The sequence below is a fragment of the Phaenicophaeus curvirostris genome, chromosome 1 (genome assembly GCF_032191515.1).
Source record: "Phaenicophaeus curvirostris isolate KB17595 chromosome 1, BPBGC_Pcur_1.0, whole genome shotgun sequence".
Classification (NCBI taxonomy): Eukaryota; Metazoa; Chordata; class Aves; order Cuculiformes; family Cuculidae; genus Phaenicophaeus; species Phaenicophaeus curvirostris.
Genome location: NC_091392.1, coordinates 156,431,710 through 156,452,310, shown reverse-complemented (window position 1 = coordinate 156,452,310; position 20,601 = coordinate 156,431,710). Strand labels below are relative to the sequence as shown.

The 20,601-nt window shown below is 44.8% G+C and overlaps 1 protein-coding gene across 1 annotated transcript in view; it reads left to right on the top strand.

Moving 5' to 3' along the window:
• The first annotated feature begins 12,659 nt into the window (after nucleotides 1-12,659).
• Nucleotides 12,660-20,601, top strand: part of ABCC4 (ATP binding cassette subfamily C member 4 (PEL blood group)) — a 152,464-nt gene continuing 144,522 nt past the window's right edge. The window contains exon 1 of the mRNA XM_069879166.1: nucleotides 12,660-12,736. Coding sequence (XP_069735267.1) covers nucleotides 12,663-12,736 — 74 coding nt within the window. The 5' untranslated portion in view covers nucleotides 12,660-12,662. The remainder of the gene's footprint in view (nucleotides 12,737-20,601) is intronic.

The window sequence follows — 20,601 nt, the reverse complement described above, 5'->3', positions numbered from 1 at the left end:
CCACAAACTTGGGAACTCTTTCTACTACAGATTTCTTCTGTGGATATAGGAATGTAGTATAGTTCTCTCCCTGCTTTCTTCTCTGCTTGTTCAGCTGCCAACAAATCTAGGTATGTTTTGGTTTTTATATAAGTTGCAGTCTGCTAAAGAACACGTACTTTTCCGTATTCGGTATTGGTTCCTCATTGTCATTCATACAAATTATGTCCGCACAAAAAGGGTTTTGCAAATGATGCTTTTAGCATCATGTCCCATCAGGGAGATAAAGATATGTCTATCCTAAGCATTTTGCTTTATGACCTACAGTAGTTCTTTAGCTTTAAGTAAAAACTCTAAATTTTTACTGGCTACTGTAAGGCAGCATCAGCAGAAACAGAAATGCAGGCTTAAATCAGTTAGATATTTATGGATTAAGGTAATATTGTAACACCACTGTGTTAATGTATGATTCTGCTCCTTGAGGCAAAGACAATGAGAACTGTGTTTCCGTTTCTTTTGTAGCGTTGCCACACCTTTAAAGAAAAGTAGCTAATCTGAAAGGCCACCTAGTTCACCTAGACGTGATAACAATTAACAATTGGCACTTTGTATCTGATCTGGGCTTCCAGAAGCTTAAAACTTTCTGAGTGACTAAGAGCTGCAGGTATGCTTAGTGATGTCTTTAATGTTTGGACTCACCTGAAGGGTTGTGCAAAGAATGGGAACAGGCTTTGGAGACTAATGGGAGGTCTGTAGCATGCTAGTTTTGTTTTCATTTCCAGAATTCCTATTTACTCCTGTTTACCTGCTTGGGTGCCCTCCTCTAATTTAAGTGCAGATGTGTCCAACAAAACGGCTGGCTGTACTGAGTCACTCCTGCTAGATAGTAACTGCAGGAGGAAGTGGAGAGCACTTACCAAGTTTACTTACAAATGCTCCAATGAAGAAGTTAATGATGCTACGGTTGTCTTATTCTGGGTGGGCCTTCTTCCTTCAAAGTACAACCTTCCTATAAAGAAAATATCATTCTTACAAAACTACTGAAGGAAAAGGTTAAATGACTCATTCAAAGGGTCATTATTTAATGTGTAGAACAAAACCTGGCAAGATTATTCTTATTCTTCTTCTGTGGTAATTTGGCTCCTGGGAATTCTGCTCCCACAGCACAAGTGCTGTGCCAGGACTAGACAATTCAAGAATGGAAAGGATAGTCAGTTCTCAAGGAACTCAGCATCAAAGTATCAAGACAGTGATTTAACCAGCCCATCTGAAAACTCTGCATTATAAAGGTCACCTGGTAGGAAAATGACTATTAAGAGTTCACCAGGGTCTTTTACTCTTCATTTTCCTCTGTTCAGGAGGAGAGCTGGGAAAGAAGAGCCATCAGAACAGGTGCCAAGCTTGAGGAGGGATTTAAAAAGACCCCAACTACACTGTTAGCAGCCTAGTAGGTTTGTAGAAAATTAATTCAATCAGAGCCTCCTGCTGGGAAAGGATAGTCCTGATGCTGCCTGTACTTAGGAGGTGGGAAACTTGTGTTTCGTTTTAGTTGCTGCCAGAGAGAAGGGTGGTACTTTTATGCAACCCCTTGACTGATGGTCATCTCCTTTGAAGATGATCTGGAGAAGAAAGGAACACATCCAGTGGCACCAACTTTTGTCTCAGGAGGGATGATGGTATAACACTTTGCTGGTGTGGGGTGTGTTTTGAAGGGTATGAACTACATTTAGTTACAGAACTACAGCTATTACTACCAATATAGCCTAAAGCTATACCATCTATAGCAATATCAGCCTAAAATTATACTCATGGATTTGTCTCATCTATTCCTGCCTGCTGCTGCTCACAACTGAGCAGATTAGTAAGGGGATCTGCCCATTTGGACTTGAATTTCAGTTGTTGTCAGGACCTGATGCATACATTTTGCTCCATGGACGAGGCAGCTATGCTACACTTCACCATCTGCTGGTCACCTTAGCACTTGACACAACCGTCTTCCTTCTCTGTCTTCCTTTGATGGCTGACCTCATCTCTCTTTCATATTTATCATATAGTCTTCTACCCTTCTACCTCATTGTCCTTGCTTTTCTCTCTAAGACACCAGTTTGGACTCACTGTCTCCCCAATCCTTGGAGAATACTTGTCCCTAGCCTTTTTTCTGTTCTTCTCTGTGGTTCACCTGACAGTCCTTGCTGCCACAGCTGTCATTCTTATGCTGACATTTCTAACTTCATGGCTACTTCTCCTCTTCGTGATGTGCCTGGAAGTACCACTCCTCTTCTGAAAACATCCACAGCATTTTTAGTATCTTTCTGGCCCAGGGTATAAAGCTTGAAAGGCCATCAGAACCATCAGAATAAATATGCAGGCAGCGGATTTGATCAGAGGGATAAGAATTATTTGGCAAGGGCTGAGGGCACTAACAATAAAAAAATTAAAATGCAATGAATGCAAACATGGCTATGGGATTCCCAGGAATGCTCCGCAGCTTATAAGCAAGAGCAGGAGGTGCATATGTATGAATTTACACCTGGCCAGTTCAAGTCACAGCATGATGGTTCTCCCACATTTCTCATCAATGCTAACCTTTTGCATATTAGCAAATATGACTATCTCTTTCTCTTATCTCCCACAGAATTGGAGTCTGTGACTTACTTTGGTGTGATGCATATGAACCCATCACATTCTCTCTTTTTCACATGTACACACCTGCCTATTCCTTCTGGATTACACTCACTCAGTACACTTGGACGTGAAGCCCTCAGCCCACAAAAAAAAAAACCCTAAAGTGCAGAACACAAGGTGTGCATTCCCAAGGTAACACAGAGGACCATAAACACATATCTGTGGTCTGTTTTCTGCGTTGCCTTCCATAAACTATTGTTAAATGCAAGATCTCAGTTCTTGCTCACTAAGTGCACTGTTGCTTGTTCTCAAATATCTAAATAGATGCCTAAACAATGAAGGCAAACATCTTCCCACCACAGAGGAAGTAGAACATCCCTCTGTGAGAGCAGGCAAGTGTATGAGACAAAGTTTTCCACCTTGGTTTTTCTGAGGCTGAGCAACACATAGTCATGGTATCAGAGCACTAAGGAAGCAGTGCCTTCTGGTCTAACAGCAATACGTATTGCTTCAATCTTATTTCTCTAACCTAAACACAGCTGCAGGCATACTAGCCTGAAGCTGCACTACAGCAAAACAGATTGAGAGCAAGAATAAACAACACTTGACATGTGTTAGTCATGGTACTCAATGTGTTGCTAGAAGATACCCAGATGCAACAGTGATTGAGATGTTATAAGAATCTACACACACAAAAACATTGGGTATGTAAATAACCTTAGTGCCTGTGAGTCAATATTGATAGGCTTTTATAGTATTTGGGCTTACATTTATAATTCTAAAGTAAACCAAATAAATAAATATTTTAGCACAAATATAATATAATAATTAAATTGCAAATCTTATAATGTAAATTATGACTCACAAAATGGATGCAATTCTGAAAAAGCTTCCTGTTTTCTTGGTGTCTAGCCTACTTTTGCTTGCAATGCCCAATACTGCTGTCGGGCTGCCAAGAAAGAGTTAAGAAGGAAGAAGAGCCTTGCCCAGTAGTGTGTGGTTAGATGAGGAGGATATTCGGGCCAAGGATTTGTAGACAAAAATTTGTCTTTTAGGAGCTCTGTGCTTGCAGGTGACTGGTGGTCTGCTGAGAGCTGTGCCCAGAAGTGTCAGAGAAACTTCTATTTATTGTCACACTATGGGTGCCTCAGAAAAGGCAGAAATTCAGTGTGATCCAGCCAAAAAGTCAGCCTATGGATCTACTTGTGTTAGACCCTGGTGGAGCAGCTGAGGGCCGAGGAAGGCAAAGTGATAACAGTTGCCCTGGCCAAGACTGAGGGTAATGCTGTCTGCAGTCATTTAACATTGTTTGAATTCTGATTTGGCTGTCTGTACATGATGGCAAGTGCCTCATATCCAGGTTAGATGTGACATATTTCGAAGATGGCTCTGCTGGCCTTGGCTAATTTCTGTTATGACAGAATTATCTTTTCCCTTCTTTATCTGTCACTGGCTTTCCAGTAAAATATTGAGAATCAAGTAAGCCATCTTCTCCTTTCTCAGCAGAAAAATGAAGAGTAATTGTAAAATTCTTGTTGTTATGATGATTGTTGTTGTTGTTGTTATTATTATTATAATTTCCTGCCCTTAGCATCTTGCTAGCATGGCTGGTCACCTAAAAGCTATCGGTGTATGCACAAACAGTTGCATTTTACTTTGTGTTGTGAGGTTCATATTTAAGGTAGAAATCAAGTTCTCAGTGTGCAGTATAAGTGTGGTTCTTTTGCTTTCAGACCTATAGGTAAGTGCTTAATTTTTGAACCTCGAACCTCTAAATATTATTGAACCTAGCAATATTCTAGTTTTTTTCCGCCTTTATCCAGGACGCTGGATGACATTAGACTTTTGCCTTGTCCATTGATGGCAGCAAATACTATCAAGGTGTCTCAGAAAAAGTGAAAAACAGATACCATCTTTTTTAGGTTCATTGTTATTTGAAGAAAGTTTATAGAGTGAAGATCTCTGTTGGCACCATCTGTAGTTCCTATTTTGATGGCAGAAGTAGTGTCTTAAAACCAGAAAAATGATCCAGAGTTGGTATCCACAACAGGGCAAAAGCCACACTGTGCCACACAGTTTAAGCAAACTTTTATGTTTCCTTACAGAAGGAAAAACCTCAGATCTGTGCATGAACTTGCCTGTGCTGTCTTCTGTCCCTTTGCTATTGCCAAAAATAACTTCCATTAAAATTAAGTCTGGCAATGCCAAATGAAATACGATCAGGATCCAGATGATCTCGACGGTGACATTTCATTTAGAGAAGCAACTTATGGGCCTTTTCTTCTGGATCTTGTTGATGATTTTTGTTATTACTAGAGGGAAAGGAATTCTTCTGAGACGAAAGGTAGTGTGTTTGACCATCTGTATAATGTAGATTTTCTGATTTTAGTATGCAAGCAGAGTGGCTGCAAGAACAACCAGAAACATCTGGCCCACAATGGAGAACCTGATGATTGATTTGCCACGTGGCTTGTAAATACATGAGTGCTTGCCATCTGTGTTTTCCTTCCTTCTTTACTCCTTCAGCAAGGGAAAACTTCCATACTTCCGCTTTTGATCTCTCTCCTCTTCCTATTGCCTATTTAGGTTGACACCAAATAAAAAAGATCACACAACAGAAACCACGTTCATGTAAATAAATATGGAAAATGCAAGGGAATGCTGTAATCAAGCTCTGAAAGAAGCACATGTCTTACTAACTCAAGTGGAAGTGTGTTCTTTGCTGTTAGCTTGTTCATGTCTCCTTAGCCACTTTTGAAAAGCAGAGCTTTCTTACCAAAGCCAATTGAATTCTGTGTTTCTCAGTGTTGTATGTCCTAAACGATGCTTTAAAAAATCAAGACAAAACTCTTTTGCCTAAGATCTTTGTCCATACAGCAAGAGCACGGTATCACTGAAACCAAACTGAGATGACCTGGAGATCTACCATTTACCTCCAGGCTCCGAGAAGAGTTTTTAAAACATAAATTTCCCCTCTGTTGTGTGGAAGTCATGGCAACATCCTGGGAATGTTGCCTAGTCAAATGAGTCCATGGACACTGGCATTCACAGAAAACACAAATGTCAGGAGTTCATCTAATCCACTTCCTATCCCTGGACTAGGTTGCCTATGTTGGTCAGACATCATGACAGAGATTAATTCAATCTGTTTTTTAAATGCCAGGGTTGGGAAGTCTTTATTTTCCTAAGCCATCAGTTGCAGTCTGCACAATAGTCACAGAAGTTTGTTTTGTGTTTGCTGACTCACCCTTGCTTTGAAAGTAGTTTGATTTTATTTTTCTGTTACTGTACTTCACTGTTGCTTGGAGATGATCCTGGGCTGTGCTGGCTAGGGTGAAGCTAGAAAAGCAAGAGGTCAGGAAAGGAAGAAGGCAAAGAAACTTCAAGATTTTCTGCGAAGTATCAGTTGATAGAAAATGTGAAGAAAGACTTTGTTCTTCAGAAGCATTATTATCAATATTAGAAATGTAGGTTAAAAACCAGAAGACTTGAAACTTACAAATAGAAGCAGAAAGTTCAATGTCTATTACCTAGTGGGACTAGAATGATGAAATAAGGTCTTAGCTGCTTATGAATGGATAAGAGAAGTCTATGTAGTTCAGGATACCAATATCGTAAATACACATGAATCAGTGTTTTAACTAATAGCACAGGGAGCCACTGCTGAAGGTCTGCTGTAAGCTCATCTAATCACCCTACAGAAGTACTTGTTAGGGGAAACCAAATAGGTTGTAGGTATGTCGATTTTAACTTTTAGTACCTCATTTTCTGATACTATTTTACTGCATCAAATACGTAATGTAATAGAAAGTAACTGGTTTGAATCTTATCTTAGCAGGTAATCAATAGAAACTATTTTCTACAGATAAATTATTTAATAGTTTTACGTAAAGTAAATAAATGGACATCCAAACATGAAAATAACTGAACTATGACAGTTAACAGAAATATTGTGCATGCATGCACGTATGTGTGTCTGACATTTAGACAGAAAAATGTAAATGCAAATAAAAATTCTTTAGGAAGAATCATATTGGCCAAAACAGCCTTAATGCAGCAGTTAAAGACAGAGAGGTCTCTGACATAAAACCAAGACTGATTCAGCATTGAAGATGGTAAGGTCTAGATTCAGTTTAAACACAGGTATCTACTGGCATTTATAAGGCACCAGAGTCATCAGCATGGGACTGGCAAATGTAACACAATTAAGGGAAGACCTGAGACCTTCTAGAGTGGTAACTTAATACCCTTCCATGTCTAAAATGCAAGAAGGCATGGTTAGGCATCTGAATTGCACCATAATTTGATAAGAATGAATAAGTCAATTAATACAAATAAGAAACTATAGCATGTAAGAAATCGATGTGGGATGTTGAGAAAGACATAGGAAAAACCCAAGATGACTAATGTGGTTACAGGAAGAAATAGAAGGATCATCCAAGGAAGATGGTTGGTATTATATACAGATGACCACATTGAATTGCAAAATGACTTGCAGCTTGGTTCTGGAGCACTGACATTTCTGTTCTACAGCTGAACAAGAATCGACTGATATCACTGTATTGCAGAAGAATGACAAACTATTCTCCAGTGCATACGTCAGCTAGGTGATGAGTCAGGCCACCGGATAGTGACAAGCTGGGCTCACAGCCAGCAGGACAGCCTGCTTTCTTGCCTGTGGCACGGCGGGAAACAACGTTCCCTGTTTGGTTTGTTAGGCAGGCATATGGTCTGCCTTTCTGCCTGGCTTTGATCAAAAACATTAAACTCAAACAATGTAAAGCCTTCACATTGTGATATCATAGCCTGTCTTTGGGAAATGACTCTGATGTCTTTCAAACAGTTTTGAATCTGAACCTGTCCCTATTACTACCTCAGAGATACCACATAGTGTTCGGGAGATCTTTTATCTAGACTTTTCAGACACACTCATGCACGTGTCTTCTTGGTTTTCTAGGTAGCTGTCTCAAGGCCCTGGGGTATGATATGGAGAAACTGTTCAGCCCTGAAAACAACGGCTGCTCGCCTGAAAGAGTAAGGTTATAGTGCTGCATCCACTGAACGACTAAGCTTTAGGTTCCTATTGCATAATCGGGATCAGTGGCTCTATTTCACCATAAGATCTAACATGCTTTTATTCGCCGTCTGCAAGTAAGTCAAATTGCCCAATTATCTTCTATGAGTTTTGAGAAAAGCAGATGTTTCTGGACTCCTCATCCTCTAGCAACAAATACCATTGAAAATGCACATGAAGAAACTTGTCAGTCTGACTGTATTTGGAATAAGAGACTACAGCAGAGGGCTTAAGGCCACATATCATACAGATGCTTATTTAGTGACTATTGTCTTTCTTGTGCACTGATTAAATAGGGAATCTTGTGCGTCTGCATGTTTGTGACATCCTCTGTGATCATCTAATTGATTTCCCTAGCACAATGTATATATGTAATGGGTTTAATTTAGATGCCATTGGCTTAACTTGGCCATTACTCTATCCGAGTAGCTGGCTTTGCTAGACTGCTATCCATATTATGGAATTACTAAGTTGCACACTGATTAGTTTATTGTATATCTTGCTCTTTCCATGCTGTGAATATACTTACATATGTATATATTACACATAATATATATGCTGTATATGTATTTTACTTTGCAAATAAAAGTGAATATAAATCTTCCTTTCTCCCACTGCCTGACCCAAATTTTATTGATGTTTTGCGACTTGCATTGGGCTGTCATACCTTTTAATATTCTTATGATTATTTATTTAGTTAAATTTGCTCCACAGAAATCTAAATCTGCCAGATTTTGCTGATGGACAGAGCTTTTCTTTATATGTCTTGGGAAATGATTTAAATTAATTATTCAGGTTCTGAATTATCTAAGCACTATTTCATTAAAGCCTGTCCTTTCAAACCACTGCATCAATTTGGTAAGCACTAATTCCTTGTTTTAATCTGGAAGGATCTATAGGTAATTGTTGACAAGTGTACTACTTACTCCTTGCAAAATTCTATGGCACATTGTCTATGCTCAAGCAGTGCATGCTGTTGCCAGCCCTGTCAGTGTTCACTGACAGCAAGCTTAAGCTGGATTTGTCTGACTTATAGTTACTATGACATTCTTGCAAGCATGAACTGATGCTGTTTCTTCAATAATACAGTGTAGCCCATACCTTACCCCTCTTTTATCTCAAGGTGTCAACTCTGATGCCTTGATGAAAGTCAGATGCCAGCCCTTTTAATAAGGTGAATAAGCAGAACATAAGAATGGTGCCTGTCTTGCAGTTGACTCAGATGAGAAGGAGAAGCAGACGAGGAGTTGTGATTAGTTTCACAGTCTAGTTGGAGGCCAGTAACTTGCAGTGTACAGCAGAGGTCAACCAAAACTGTCCAACATCTTTGTTAATGATCTGGATGATGGGGCAGAGTGCACCCTCAGCAAGTTTCCTGATGATACAGAACTGGGACAAGTTGCCGATACACTAGGATGGGTTGACATCCAGAGGGACCTCAACAGGCTGGAGAAGTGGCTGACATAACCTCATGAAGCTCTAAAAAAGGTAAGTGCAAAGTCCTGAACCTGGGAAGGAATAACCCCAGACACCAGTACAGGCCGTTGACTGTTCAGCTGGAAAACAGCTTGGCAGAAAAGAACCCGGGGGTCCTTGTAGACATCAAGTTGAACATGAACCCTAAGTAAGTTTGTGGATGGCACTAAGCTGGGTGGATGTGTCAACCTGCTGGAGGGTAGGGAGGCTTTTCAAAGGGATCTGAACAGGCTGGACCACGGGTCTGAGACCAATGGCATGAGGTTTAACAAGGCCAAAAGTCAGCTCCTGCACTTGAAGCACAACAACCCCATGCAGTGATAAAGACTAGAGGAAGAGTGGCTAGAAAGTTGCCTGGAGGAGAAGGACCTGGGGGGTGTTGGTTGACAGCCGACTGAACATGAGCCAGCAGTGTGCCCAGGTGGCCAAGAAGGCCAATGGCATCTTGGCTTGTATCAGAAACGGCATGACCAGCAGGTCCAGAGAAGTGATTGTGCCCCTAAACTCTGCACGGGTGAGACCGCTCCTTGAATCCTGTGTTCAGTTCTGGGCCCCTCACCACAAGAAGGATGTTGAGGCTCTGGAGCGAGTCCAGAGAAGAGCAACGAAGCTGGTGAAGGGGCTGGAGTACAGGCCTTATGAGGAATGGCTGAGAGAGCTGGGGTTGTTTAGCCTGGAGAAGAGGAGGCTAAGGGGAGACCTCATTGCTCTCTACAACTACCTGAAAGAAGGTTGTAGAGAAGAGGGATCTGGCCTCTTCTTCCCAGTGACAGGGGACAGGACAAGGGGGAATGGCCTCAAGCTCCACCCCAGAAGGTTCAGTCTGGATATCAGAAAAAATTTCTTCACATGAAAGGGTCATTGGGCACTGGCACAGGCTGCCCAGGGAGGTAGTTGAGTCACCATCCCTGGAGGTGTTTAAAAGACAGATAGACAAGGTGCGCAGGGACATGGTTTAGTGGCAGATAGGAATGGTTCGACTCAATGATCCTGGAAGTCTTTTCCAACCTGGTGATTCTGTGATTGTGTGATCAGTCACAAATGTGTTCTTGAAGCAAAGAAGGTAAATGGTATCCTGGACTGCATCAGGTGTGTTGTGAGCAGGTCGAGGGAGGTGATCCTTTCCCTATACTTAGAACTGGTGAGGCTACGTCTGGAGTCCTGTTGTCCAGTTCTAGGCTCCCCAGTACAAGAGAGACAGGGACATACTGGAGAGTCCTGCAAAGGGCCACATGGATGACGAAGGGTCTGGAGCATCTCTCCTAAGAGGAAAGGCTGAGAGAGCTGGGACTGTTCAGCCTGGAGAACAGAAGGTTCAGGGGGATTTCATCAATATTTGCAAATACTTGAAGGGTGGGTGCAAAGAGAATGGAGCCAGGCTTTCCTCGGTGGTGCCCAGTGACAGGACCACATGTAATGGCACAAGCTGAAACACAACGCTGAACATTGAATGACAGAATCATAGAATGGTTTGCGTTGGAAGAGACATTAAAGATCATCTAGTTCCAACCCTCCTGCGATGGGCAGGCTGCCCAAGGCCCCATGCAACCTGTCTTTGAACACTTCCAGGGAGGGGACACCCATAACTTCCCTGGGCAACCTGTGCCAGTGCCTCACCACCCTAATTGTGAAGAAATTTCTCCTTACGTCTAGTCTAAATCTTCTGCTCCCCAATTTATAGCCATTGCCCCTAGTCCTATGACCACATGCCTTTGTAAGAAGTCCCTCCTCAGCTTTCTTGTATGCCCCCTTCAGGGTCTGAACAGATAACCTCCAGAGGTCCCTTCTAACCTTAACTATTCTGTGATTCTGGGACTGCAGAGAAATTACATCATGACAGTAACCGTTTCTGCCATTTTTTTTCTTTACACGGAGCTGAATAGTTCTTCAGTTATCATCAAATATGCCCCATATCTCTATTTTCTTCTCTTTCAGTTTTCTGTACTCCTTTCAGACCCACTCCCTGTGGTAGGCCGGGTCATAGTACTGGAGAGAAGCATGGTGATCACTTGTTAAATTTTTGAGAATTGTTTTAAAGATTTCTGTGATGCCACATCTCCTGCAATGAAGTAAGTACTTTACTTTTTACTTCCAAAGTCTCCTTAATATTGTTATCCTGAGCTACGGATTACACTGAGGATCTGTGGACTTGGACTCATCTTTGGCTCATCCCCAGTTCCACAAGAGCCACAGCAACTGCCATCCTGAATACAAAACATTATTTCAAGTCCCATGCACAAGCTGCAAAGATGACAAGGAGTCTTCAATAGAAGTATCCACAGCATCTAGGATAGAGTGGTGACAGCAAGCGTTTCTGGTGGGGCTTGGTCCCATGAAACCAGGAAAGGTTCGTATTAGACATGAGGAAAAATTTCTTCACTGAAAGGGTTCTCAGGGATAGAACATATCCTTAGTAAGTTTGAGGACGCTAAGCTGGGAGGAAGTGTGGATCTGCTGGAGGGTAGGAGGACTTTGCAGAGGGATCTGAACAGGCTGGATCAATGGGCTGAGACCAGCAGGATGAAGTTTTACAAGGCCAAGTGCTGAGTCCTGCACTTGGGACACAACAACCTCGTGCAGTGCTACAGGCTTGGCGAAGAGTGCCTGGAAAGCTGCCTGAAGAAGAAGGTCCTGGGGGTTTTGGTTGACCGCCGACTGAACATGAGCCAGCAGTGTGCCCAGGTGGCCAAGAAGGCCAATGGCATCTTGGCTTGGATCAGAAACGGCGTGACCAGCAGGTCCAGAGAAGTGATTGTGCCCCTAAACTCTGCACGGGTGAGACCGCTCCTTGAATCCTGTGTTCAGTTCTGGGCCCCTCACCACAAGAAGGGTGTTGAGGCTCTGGAGCGAGTCCAGAGAAGAGCAACAAAGCTGGTGAAGCGCTAGAGAACAAGTCTTATGAGGAGCAGCTGAGGGAACAGGGGTTGTTTAGCCTAGAGAAGGCTGAGGGGAGACGTTGTCACTATCTACAACTGCCTGAAAAGTTGTAGAGAGGTGGGTGTTGGTCTCTTTTCCCAAGTGACAGGTGATAGGATGAGAGGGAACAGCCTCAAATTGTGCCAGGGGAGTTTCAGGCTGGACATCAGGAAAATATTTTTCACAGAAATGGTCATCGGGCACCGGCACAGGCTGCCCAGGGAGGTGGTTGAGTCCCCATCCCTGGAGGTGTTTAAAAGCCGGGTAGACGAAGCGCTTAGGGATATGGTTTAGTAGCGGACAGGTAGGGTTGGACTCAACGATCTCAAAGTTCTTTTCCAAGCCAGCGATTCTGTGTTTCCATGAAGCCGCGCTTGGCGCCGGCCTCGCCGAGGCGCCGCTTTCCCTCAGCGACAGGCGCTCAACCCGCCGAGAAAGGCGGCGCGGGGGGAGGGCGGGGGAGCGGGGCCGGCGGGAGGTGCCGCGCGGCGGGCGGGGCGAGGGGGGGGGCGGTTCTCCCGGAAACGGCGCCGGCCGGCGGCAGAGCGGCTGCAGCCGCGGGAGAGCGGGCGGGAGGTCCCGCCGGGGCGGCATGGAGCCCGTGCCCCGCGAGGAGAAGCCCAACCCGCTGCAGGATGCCAACCTCTGCTCCCGGCTTTTCTTTTGGTGAGCGCCCTGCCGGGAGAGCGGGGACGGGGAGTGGGAGGGCGCCCGCCGCCGCCGCCGCCACCACCGCCGCCGCGGTGCCCGAGCGCCGCTGCCCTTGCCGCTGGGGTGCGGGGCAGAAGGGGAGGTGCTGGGGTGCGGGGAGGGGGGATGCTGGGATGCGGGAGTGCGGAGGGGATGCTAGGGTGTGGGAGGCAAAAGGGGGATGCTGGGGTGCGGGGGACGAGGGGGGCATGCTGGGGTGCTGAGGGGGATGCTGGGGTGCGGGGCAGAGGGGGGGATGCTGGGGTGCGGGGCAGAAGGGGGGGGATGCTGGGGGGGATGCTGGGGTGCGGGGCAGAAGGGGGGGGATGCTGGGATGCGGGGGGCGAGGGGGGCATGCTGGGGTGCTGGGGGGGATGCCGGGGTGCGGGGCAGAGGAGGGGATGCTGGGGTGCTGGGGGGGATGCTGGGGTGCGGGGCAGAAGGGGGGGGATGCTGGGATGCGGGGGGCGAGGGGGGCATGCTGGGGTGCTGAGGGGGATGCCGGGGTGCGGGGCAGAGGGGGGGATGCTGGGGTGCGGGGCAGGAGGGGAGGGATGCTGGGGTGCTGGGGGGGATGCCGGGGTGCGGGGCAGGAGGGGGTGGGATGCTGGGGTGCGGGGCCGAAGAGGGGGGGATGCTGGGGTGCGGGGCCGGAGAGGAGGGGATGCTGGGGTGCGGGGCCGGAGAGGAGGGGATGCTGGGGTGCGAGGCGCGGCGGTGGCGGGGTGGGATGCTGAGCCCCGGCCACGGGCATGACTCCCGAGGTCGCGCCTCTCGCAAAGGGGACGGGGGAGGGGAGGCGGCCGGCGGTGACTCTCGGCCCCGAGCCGCCGCCCGCCCCCCCGGCAGCGCTGCCGGCCGGGGCAGCCCCTGGCGGGCGGGTGGCAGGCGGCTCGGCTCGGTCTCCCGAGGTGAAGGCGGGCGGGTAATCCCTGGCCGCCGCCCGGGGACACCCCGGCCGGGAGCCTCAGCCCCGCCGGCCCCTTCGAGCACGTGTTCGGTGCCCTCGGTAGCAGGCGGGGAGACAGCCCTCTGCCTTCTCGCCCGGGTGCAGGGCTGCTCCCTGGCGTCGTTCTGCTTCCCGGTTTGCATAACGGATCGCGGCCAGTGATTGCTCATCCCGTCGGGGCTTGCTCATCTCGCTTTCGGCGTGGGGCTTTCCCCCCTCCGTGAAGGGGGTGGTTTCTGAGATTCGCAGCTGTGTGGGAGCTCCCCGGAGTAAGGGGGGGAGCAGCCTGGCTTCTCTCATTCACTCACAGAGTCGTTCAGGCTGGAGAAGACCTTTAAGATCACCCTTCACCTGCGTCCGGCTGCCTTGACTCACCTTTATGGAGCTGGTGAAGGGGCTGGAGAACAAGTGTAATGGGGAGCGGCTGAGGGAGCTGGGGTTGCTTAGCTTGGAGAAGAGGAGGATCAAAGGGGAGACCTTATCACTCTTTACAGCCGCCTGAAAGGAAGTTATAGCGAGGTGGCTGGTGATCTGTTCTCCCAAGTATCAAGTGATAGGATGAGAGGAAGAAGTGTGAAGTTGTGACAGAGGAGGTTTAGATTGGATATTAGAAAAAGATTCATTACTGAATTAGAGGTGAAGCGTTGGAACAGGCTGCCTAGAGAAGTTGTGGAGCCTCTTTCCCTGGAGGTGTTAAAAAAAAATGTCAATGTGGCACTTTGGGATGTGGTTTCATATGTGTGCTGGTCTTGAGCTGGCAGCTGAATGTCATGATCTTAGAGGTCACAGAATCGTGAGGTTGGAAATGACCTTTGAGACCATCAACTCCAACTGTACCTGTCCACTACTAAGCCATATCCCTAAGCACTTCATCCATCCGTCTTTTAAAAATCCCCAGGGATGGTGACTCAACCACCTCCCGGGGCAGCCTGTGCCACTGCCCGATGACCCTTTCTGTGAAGAAATTTTTCCTGATGTCCAGCTTGAACCTCCCCTGTCACAATTTGAATGAGGTTTGACAAGGCAAATGCCGGGTCCTGCACTTGAGGCGCAACAACTCTGTGCATTGCTACACACTAGGAGAAATCTGGCTAGAAAGCTGCCCGGAGGAGAAGGATCTGGGGGTGTTGCAAAGTGAGATGAGAAGGCATCAAGCTTGTCCATCCTAGTAGATCACCTTTGGGTGAGAGTGCTTATTCTGCTTGACTTAGCATAGCTGGAGCCAGGGTGCACAGTGCTGTGTTGTGTGGTGGAGAAGGGGGAAGGAAGAGAGGGCATGACTCCTGAGGCTCTTGTTTTGGATGCCTCTGAAACACAAGTAAAAACTCTTTGATCCTATAAACAGCTGCGAGCAGGTGGAGGAATCCGTTTTGGAAAGTAAGGGGATTTTAGAACACTCAGTGCATTTTACCTAAACAAGTTTTCTGTCAAGGATATGCCCTCAGATGAACTCTGTGCAAAAGCAGAGAAAGGAGGAAAAAAAAAAAAAGAGGTTATCTGCTTGCACAGAACTCCATGTGTTCAGCATTTTGATGTGTAATTTCTTCTTTGACACCAGGGATTCCTGTGTTGGAAACAGCTTTCCTAGGAAATCCAGACAGAATGGGATGAACCTTGGTTGGCCACACAGCATTCCAAGGCTTCTTCTGGCCTGTTCCCTTTCACTTGCCGGGATCTTGTGGTGTTACTGGTAGTTCTGCCAAAAACAACCCAGAAAGATGTGAAAAAGGAAGTGTGCAGTGCTGGCATTTTTTTTTTTTTGACTGTCGTATTGCTCTATTTTTAGGCTTTTGTGTCATTCTCTGTTTTGATAGGAACGGTTGGACTCGATGATCCGGTGGGTCTCTTCCAACCTGGTTATTCTATGATTCTATGTGTATTGCAGTGAAGTGTTCAACAGTAGTAACAAAGTACCTTGAATCTCCCAAGTTTTAGGCAAGCGCCTGAAAGGTTCCTTCTACCCTAAACATGTTTGTGGGTTCTCACTGTGCAAAGGGAAGAGTAAGTGGAAGCCTGTGCTTCTGGAAATCTAGGCATCAATGGGGACTTCATGCATTGCAGTTGGATGATAGTGTACAACTGTTGGGCTGGTGCTTTGATAAAAGGGTTATCAGAGTATGAAAAGCTTTAGAAGTTGCTCTATGTACTGTTTGTCAGGTTTTCGTAGTAATGTAATTCACAGTAGTGGAAATACCCATTTACAGTCTCATTTCTTACCTGTGCTGCATGTGATCATTGCAAATGCCAGTATATCCTTGTTATTTACTAGGCAGAAAAGATTTGTATTTTCTTAGTGAAAATTTCAGCTGAAGTGATGTCTGCAATGGCCTTAAATTGAGTAAGCAATGTCTGTCGCTTTTGTGTGAGTTAGTACTGTTTTACATAAAATCAAAGAAGTATTAAAACACCCTTACTTAGCGGTAGAGCTAACTTTAAGGATAGCTTTAGGAGTAACTGTTCTTCCTTTCTACAAAGTGTGCAGCATCTGACAGACAGCTGAGTGACTGCTGCTTCATTACTGCTTCATTTTAACTGCAACCTCACACAGGATGTTCTGAGACGTTTTCAGATGGAGAACTGGAAAAACAGTGCTTGAGGAGGGCTGTCCTGCGTTGCTCGAGTGTGCCTGCTCTGCTCTCCCAGTCCCAGGTGTTGGCTGCTTATTGTCAGTGGGGGTAGAAAGTAGGGCGTTTCAGGTAGCTGGGCAAGGTTCCTTCTTGTTTTTGTTTTATTAATGTTTTGCTCCGAAAGTGTAATTACACCATTGTAAGGAAGTACCCTCTCATTTGCTGCCAGTGGTGCAGAAGGAAAGCCAAAATTATTGCCTGGCAGAAACAGGATGAGACTCACAGGAGAAAAGAAGTTGTGTTTTCATTGAATTGTAAAAATAAGGTAATGAGCGTGTAGGCTGGAGACGCATTCTTCTCCCATTGTTCAAAGCTTGTCTTCTTGCTCTTGGGTTGTGACTTTGACAAGTATGAGCTTGAACATTAAACGCTCTAGTAGTACCTTCATGGGAAAGAGAGGGATTCGTAACGTTAGTCTGGATGTTACAAGCATAAAAAAATATTTATGACAGAAGTATGAAGATCAGGGCAGTTGCAAAATATTATTGTTTTTCATATCTCTTACTGAATTATCTATATTAACATAGGATTATCAAAGCCCGAATTGTTGTTCTGAATGTTCCAGATATTAAGTACACTGGCCTTGAGAGTCACAAGTTCCCACGCTCACTAAACTAAGATCTGGCTGGTAGTTTAGTTAAAGGGTTAACAGCACTTCAGTGCATTTCTTATTTAGTTTCTCAATTTTTTTTTTTTTTTTTAATTGCTAGCTCAGCTTGCTGGTGAGAATGCGATATATGAAGGATGGACAGGAGGATTTTCTTTCTTTTTTAGGTCTGTCCAAGAAAGAATTCAGTCCAGTGTTTTTCATGTTTAAACAGCTATTCCATTGTAGAAAGTGTTTTGAGTTTAAAATGCCTAATAATACTCCATGCTTTATGTGGTTGAGAGTAGCACTTTTCACATCTTTTTTCCTGTTCTGGGGGTGTGGATTATTAAATTAATACATGGTGAGAGTATTTATCTTTTCTAACTCTTAACCCATCTTTGAGCTTGCATGTTCATTAAGTAGCAGGTGTATTTTTACTTTCTTATAGCATTTGCTCTGATTCATTGGAGGTGTTCTAGCCATACAGTAGTTGAATTTTTATGCATTCCATTGTTGAAGCATTGAATCCACTTCATTGGAAAGTTATAAATCATGTGCTATGAGTGAAGTTTTAAAAGACTGCATAGGTTTTGGCCTGTTAATAACATGAGGAAGGCTACACCCTGGAAATGGTATCTGGTGCTTTTGTTCACAGAAGTAAAAGAAATTTTAAGTCCTGAAAAAATTAATATATTTGTACTTTATTTTTAATAATAATAATTACTTATCTATCACAAACTCACTGGGCCTGTTACAAATTCTCAGCTCCTTTGGAGTACTGGACACTGTCAGCATCCTAAGGCTGGATACCTTTTTACATCATCACTTCACACGTTTGCAGATGACACCAAGCTAAGTAGAGCAGTTGTCTTGCCAGAAGGGTGGGATGTCATCCAGAGGGACCTGGACAAGCTGGGGAATTGGGCGTGTGTGAATCTACTGAGGTTCAACAAGGCCAAGTGCAAAGAGCTACACCTGGGTTGGGGCAATCCATGGTTTCAGTACAGGCTGGGGGATGATGTGATTGAGAGTGGCTCTGCAGAAAAGGACTTAGGGGTGCTGGTCAATGAGAAGCTCGACATGAGCGAGCAGTGTGCACTTGCAGCCCAGAATGTCAACTGTATCTTGGGCCACATCAAAAGAAGCGTGGCCAGGAGGTCAAGGGAGGTGATTCTGTCCTTCTGTTCCTCTCTTGCGAGACCCAATGTGGAATATTATGCCCAGTTCTGGAATCCGTGATGCAAGAAAGTTATGGAACAGTTGGAGTGGGTCCAGAGGAGGGCCACAAAGACCATCAGACAGCTGGAGCCCCTCCCACATGAGGACAGGCTGAGAGAGTTGGGCTTGTTCAGCCTGGAGAAGAGAAGGTTCTGAGGAGACCTTGTATTGGCCTTCCAGTACCTGAAGGGGCTATGAGAGAGCTGGGGAGGGACTTTTTACAAGGGCATGGGATGACAAGACGAGGAAGAATGGCTGTAAGTTGGGGGAGGAGGGGGGGAAGAATTATTTTAGACGTTAGAAAGAAATCCTTCACTATAAGAGTGGTGAGGCACTGGCCCAGATTGCCCTGGGAAGTTGTGGCTGCCCCATCCCTGGAGATGTTCGAGGCCAGGCTGGATGGGGCCCTGGGCAGCCTGATCTAGTGGGAGGTGTCCCTGACCATGGCAGGGGGGTTGGAACTGGATGATCTTTAAGGTCGCTTCCAACCCAAACCATTCCATGATTCTATGTGGCAATTGCCATTACAATAACAACATTAAAACATGAACTGAAAACTTCCCTCAAGGCATTTGCAAAGTTTTGATTCCCAGGAATGAATGATTTGCTTATCATTACTTGCTGGCGTCTGACAGCACCACTCTTGGCTTTATTAAGCATGTGGTTTAGGGAGGATGACAAAACCAGTAAGTCGTCTTCACTGCTCTGACTTGGTGAGTTGTTGAAGAAGCATAAAAAAAATCATCTCCTTAGGATTTAAATGTGAACAGAGTGGGGTAAGCACAGGCATGTAAGTCCCAAGATTTTCAGTGATGACTGCGTTTGGTCACACAAACAGCTATGCAATAAGCAGTCATGTCACACACCTCTCTTGTAGCAGTATCAATAACTACGTGATTTCCTTAACTTACTCCTCCTCTTTCACCTCATAGCTTAGAATTGGAAGGGCTGCGAACTAATTTGGTTGGACTTCTGAGCAGGCCTAAGCATTACCTGCATTTTAGTTCTGTGGCTTGGCTCTCTTCAAAAGACTATCTTGCCTTGCATTGAAAGAAGTTAGGCAAAGAATTTCTCGCCTTTCTTGAAGTTCCAGCTGCAATCTAGCCCTGCCACCATTACAACTGATCCATGTTCCTTTCTGTGTTAGTGATTTGCCTGTGATGATTTTGTGTTTGCATCTGGTAACAAACACAAATACCGAGCAGCATCAGGCTCTGTCATTTGCCTGTGATCTTGCCTGGTATCTAGTGAATTCCCACTGGCAGTGCCTGGAATTGGTGATGATGATAACTCCTAACAGATACCACTCCCTGAAGATCTCTGAAGTAACTAATTTTTAATTCAGGATAGATGATAGTATAAGAAGCATCTAAAGGAATATGTAAGCATTTTCAGTATAGATAAAAAGAAAATGCATTTTCAGTAGCCAAAGAATGAAATCACACTTGCTTATTTTTATCTCCTGATCGAAAGAAGGCTGAGGATCATACATGCAGTTTTTAAAAATACAGTGCCTTGTTTGTTCATTTGTCAATTATTTAAAATCCTGTAGTAAATCTGAATCATTCAGTCTCTTGAACTACTGCATTCATTTCTAAGTTTTCTGTGTTTTATTGCAAGGTAGCAGTATTATGCAGAAGAAAGTATTGTTTAAAAATCATCATTTATGAGCTAGTGAAGTTAAAATATGTGGTTGAAGAGTGCTAAATAGATTATACGAACGAGGGCAAGTGTGTATAAACTATCAGAATGTTAGCATTTCCTATCTATAGTAAATACCTGTGCTTAGATATGTAATGAGATGAACTGTTTGAGTATAATAAACACTGAGGCTATTTGCCTTTGGAATGTCCTACATAAAGCATGCTGTATCATTTCAGAAAAGTGTCCCTCTTGTAATACCTGCTAAACTTCAAAATTGGGAGTATGTTGTGCTGCTGTTTTTTTCTTTTCTTCCAAGAATCACTTCTTTCTCCCACTTCTAGCAAATTCTTCAAGGCATTAAGAAGAGTGGAAAAGAGAGATAACACAATTAGGTTTTGGGACTGGAAGGTTTAAAAGGCTAATCATCCATTTTCTTAATATTCCTGGCACCCAACCACTTGTTATCCCAGTGTGAACTCACAGGTGATTTTAATTCTTCCAAGTTAATACAGCTATTGCTGCATTTAGATTTCAGCATTTGGTTTGCTTTTGGAAATTGAAATCGGAGACCTTTACTAGAGAGGCCAGCTATCAGAGACCCACTAGACTTTCTGCACAACTCTGGTGTCAGGGTTTAAGCCTTTTTTTTCTTGTAGGCTGTTTTTTTCTACGATGTGTATGAGCTATAACATGGTTTTTAGATGCATTTTTCAGGTGATGAAGGAACTGCCTATTCCAACTAAGTTGTCTCAGTAGTTATCTGACCTGAGATTAAAAACTTGTTTGGAAGACCAACTCTGTTTTGCAAAATTGA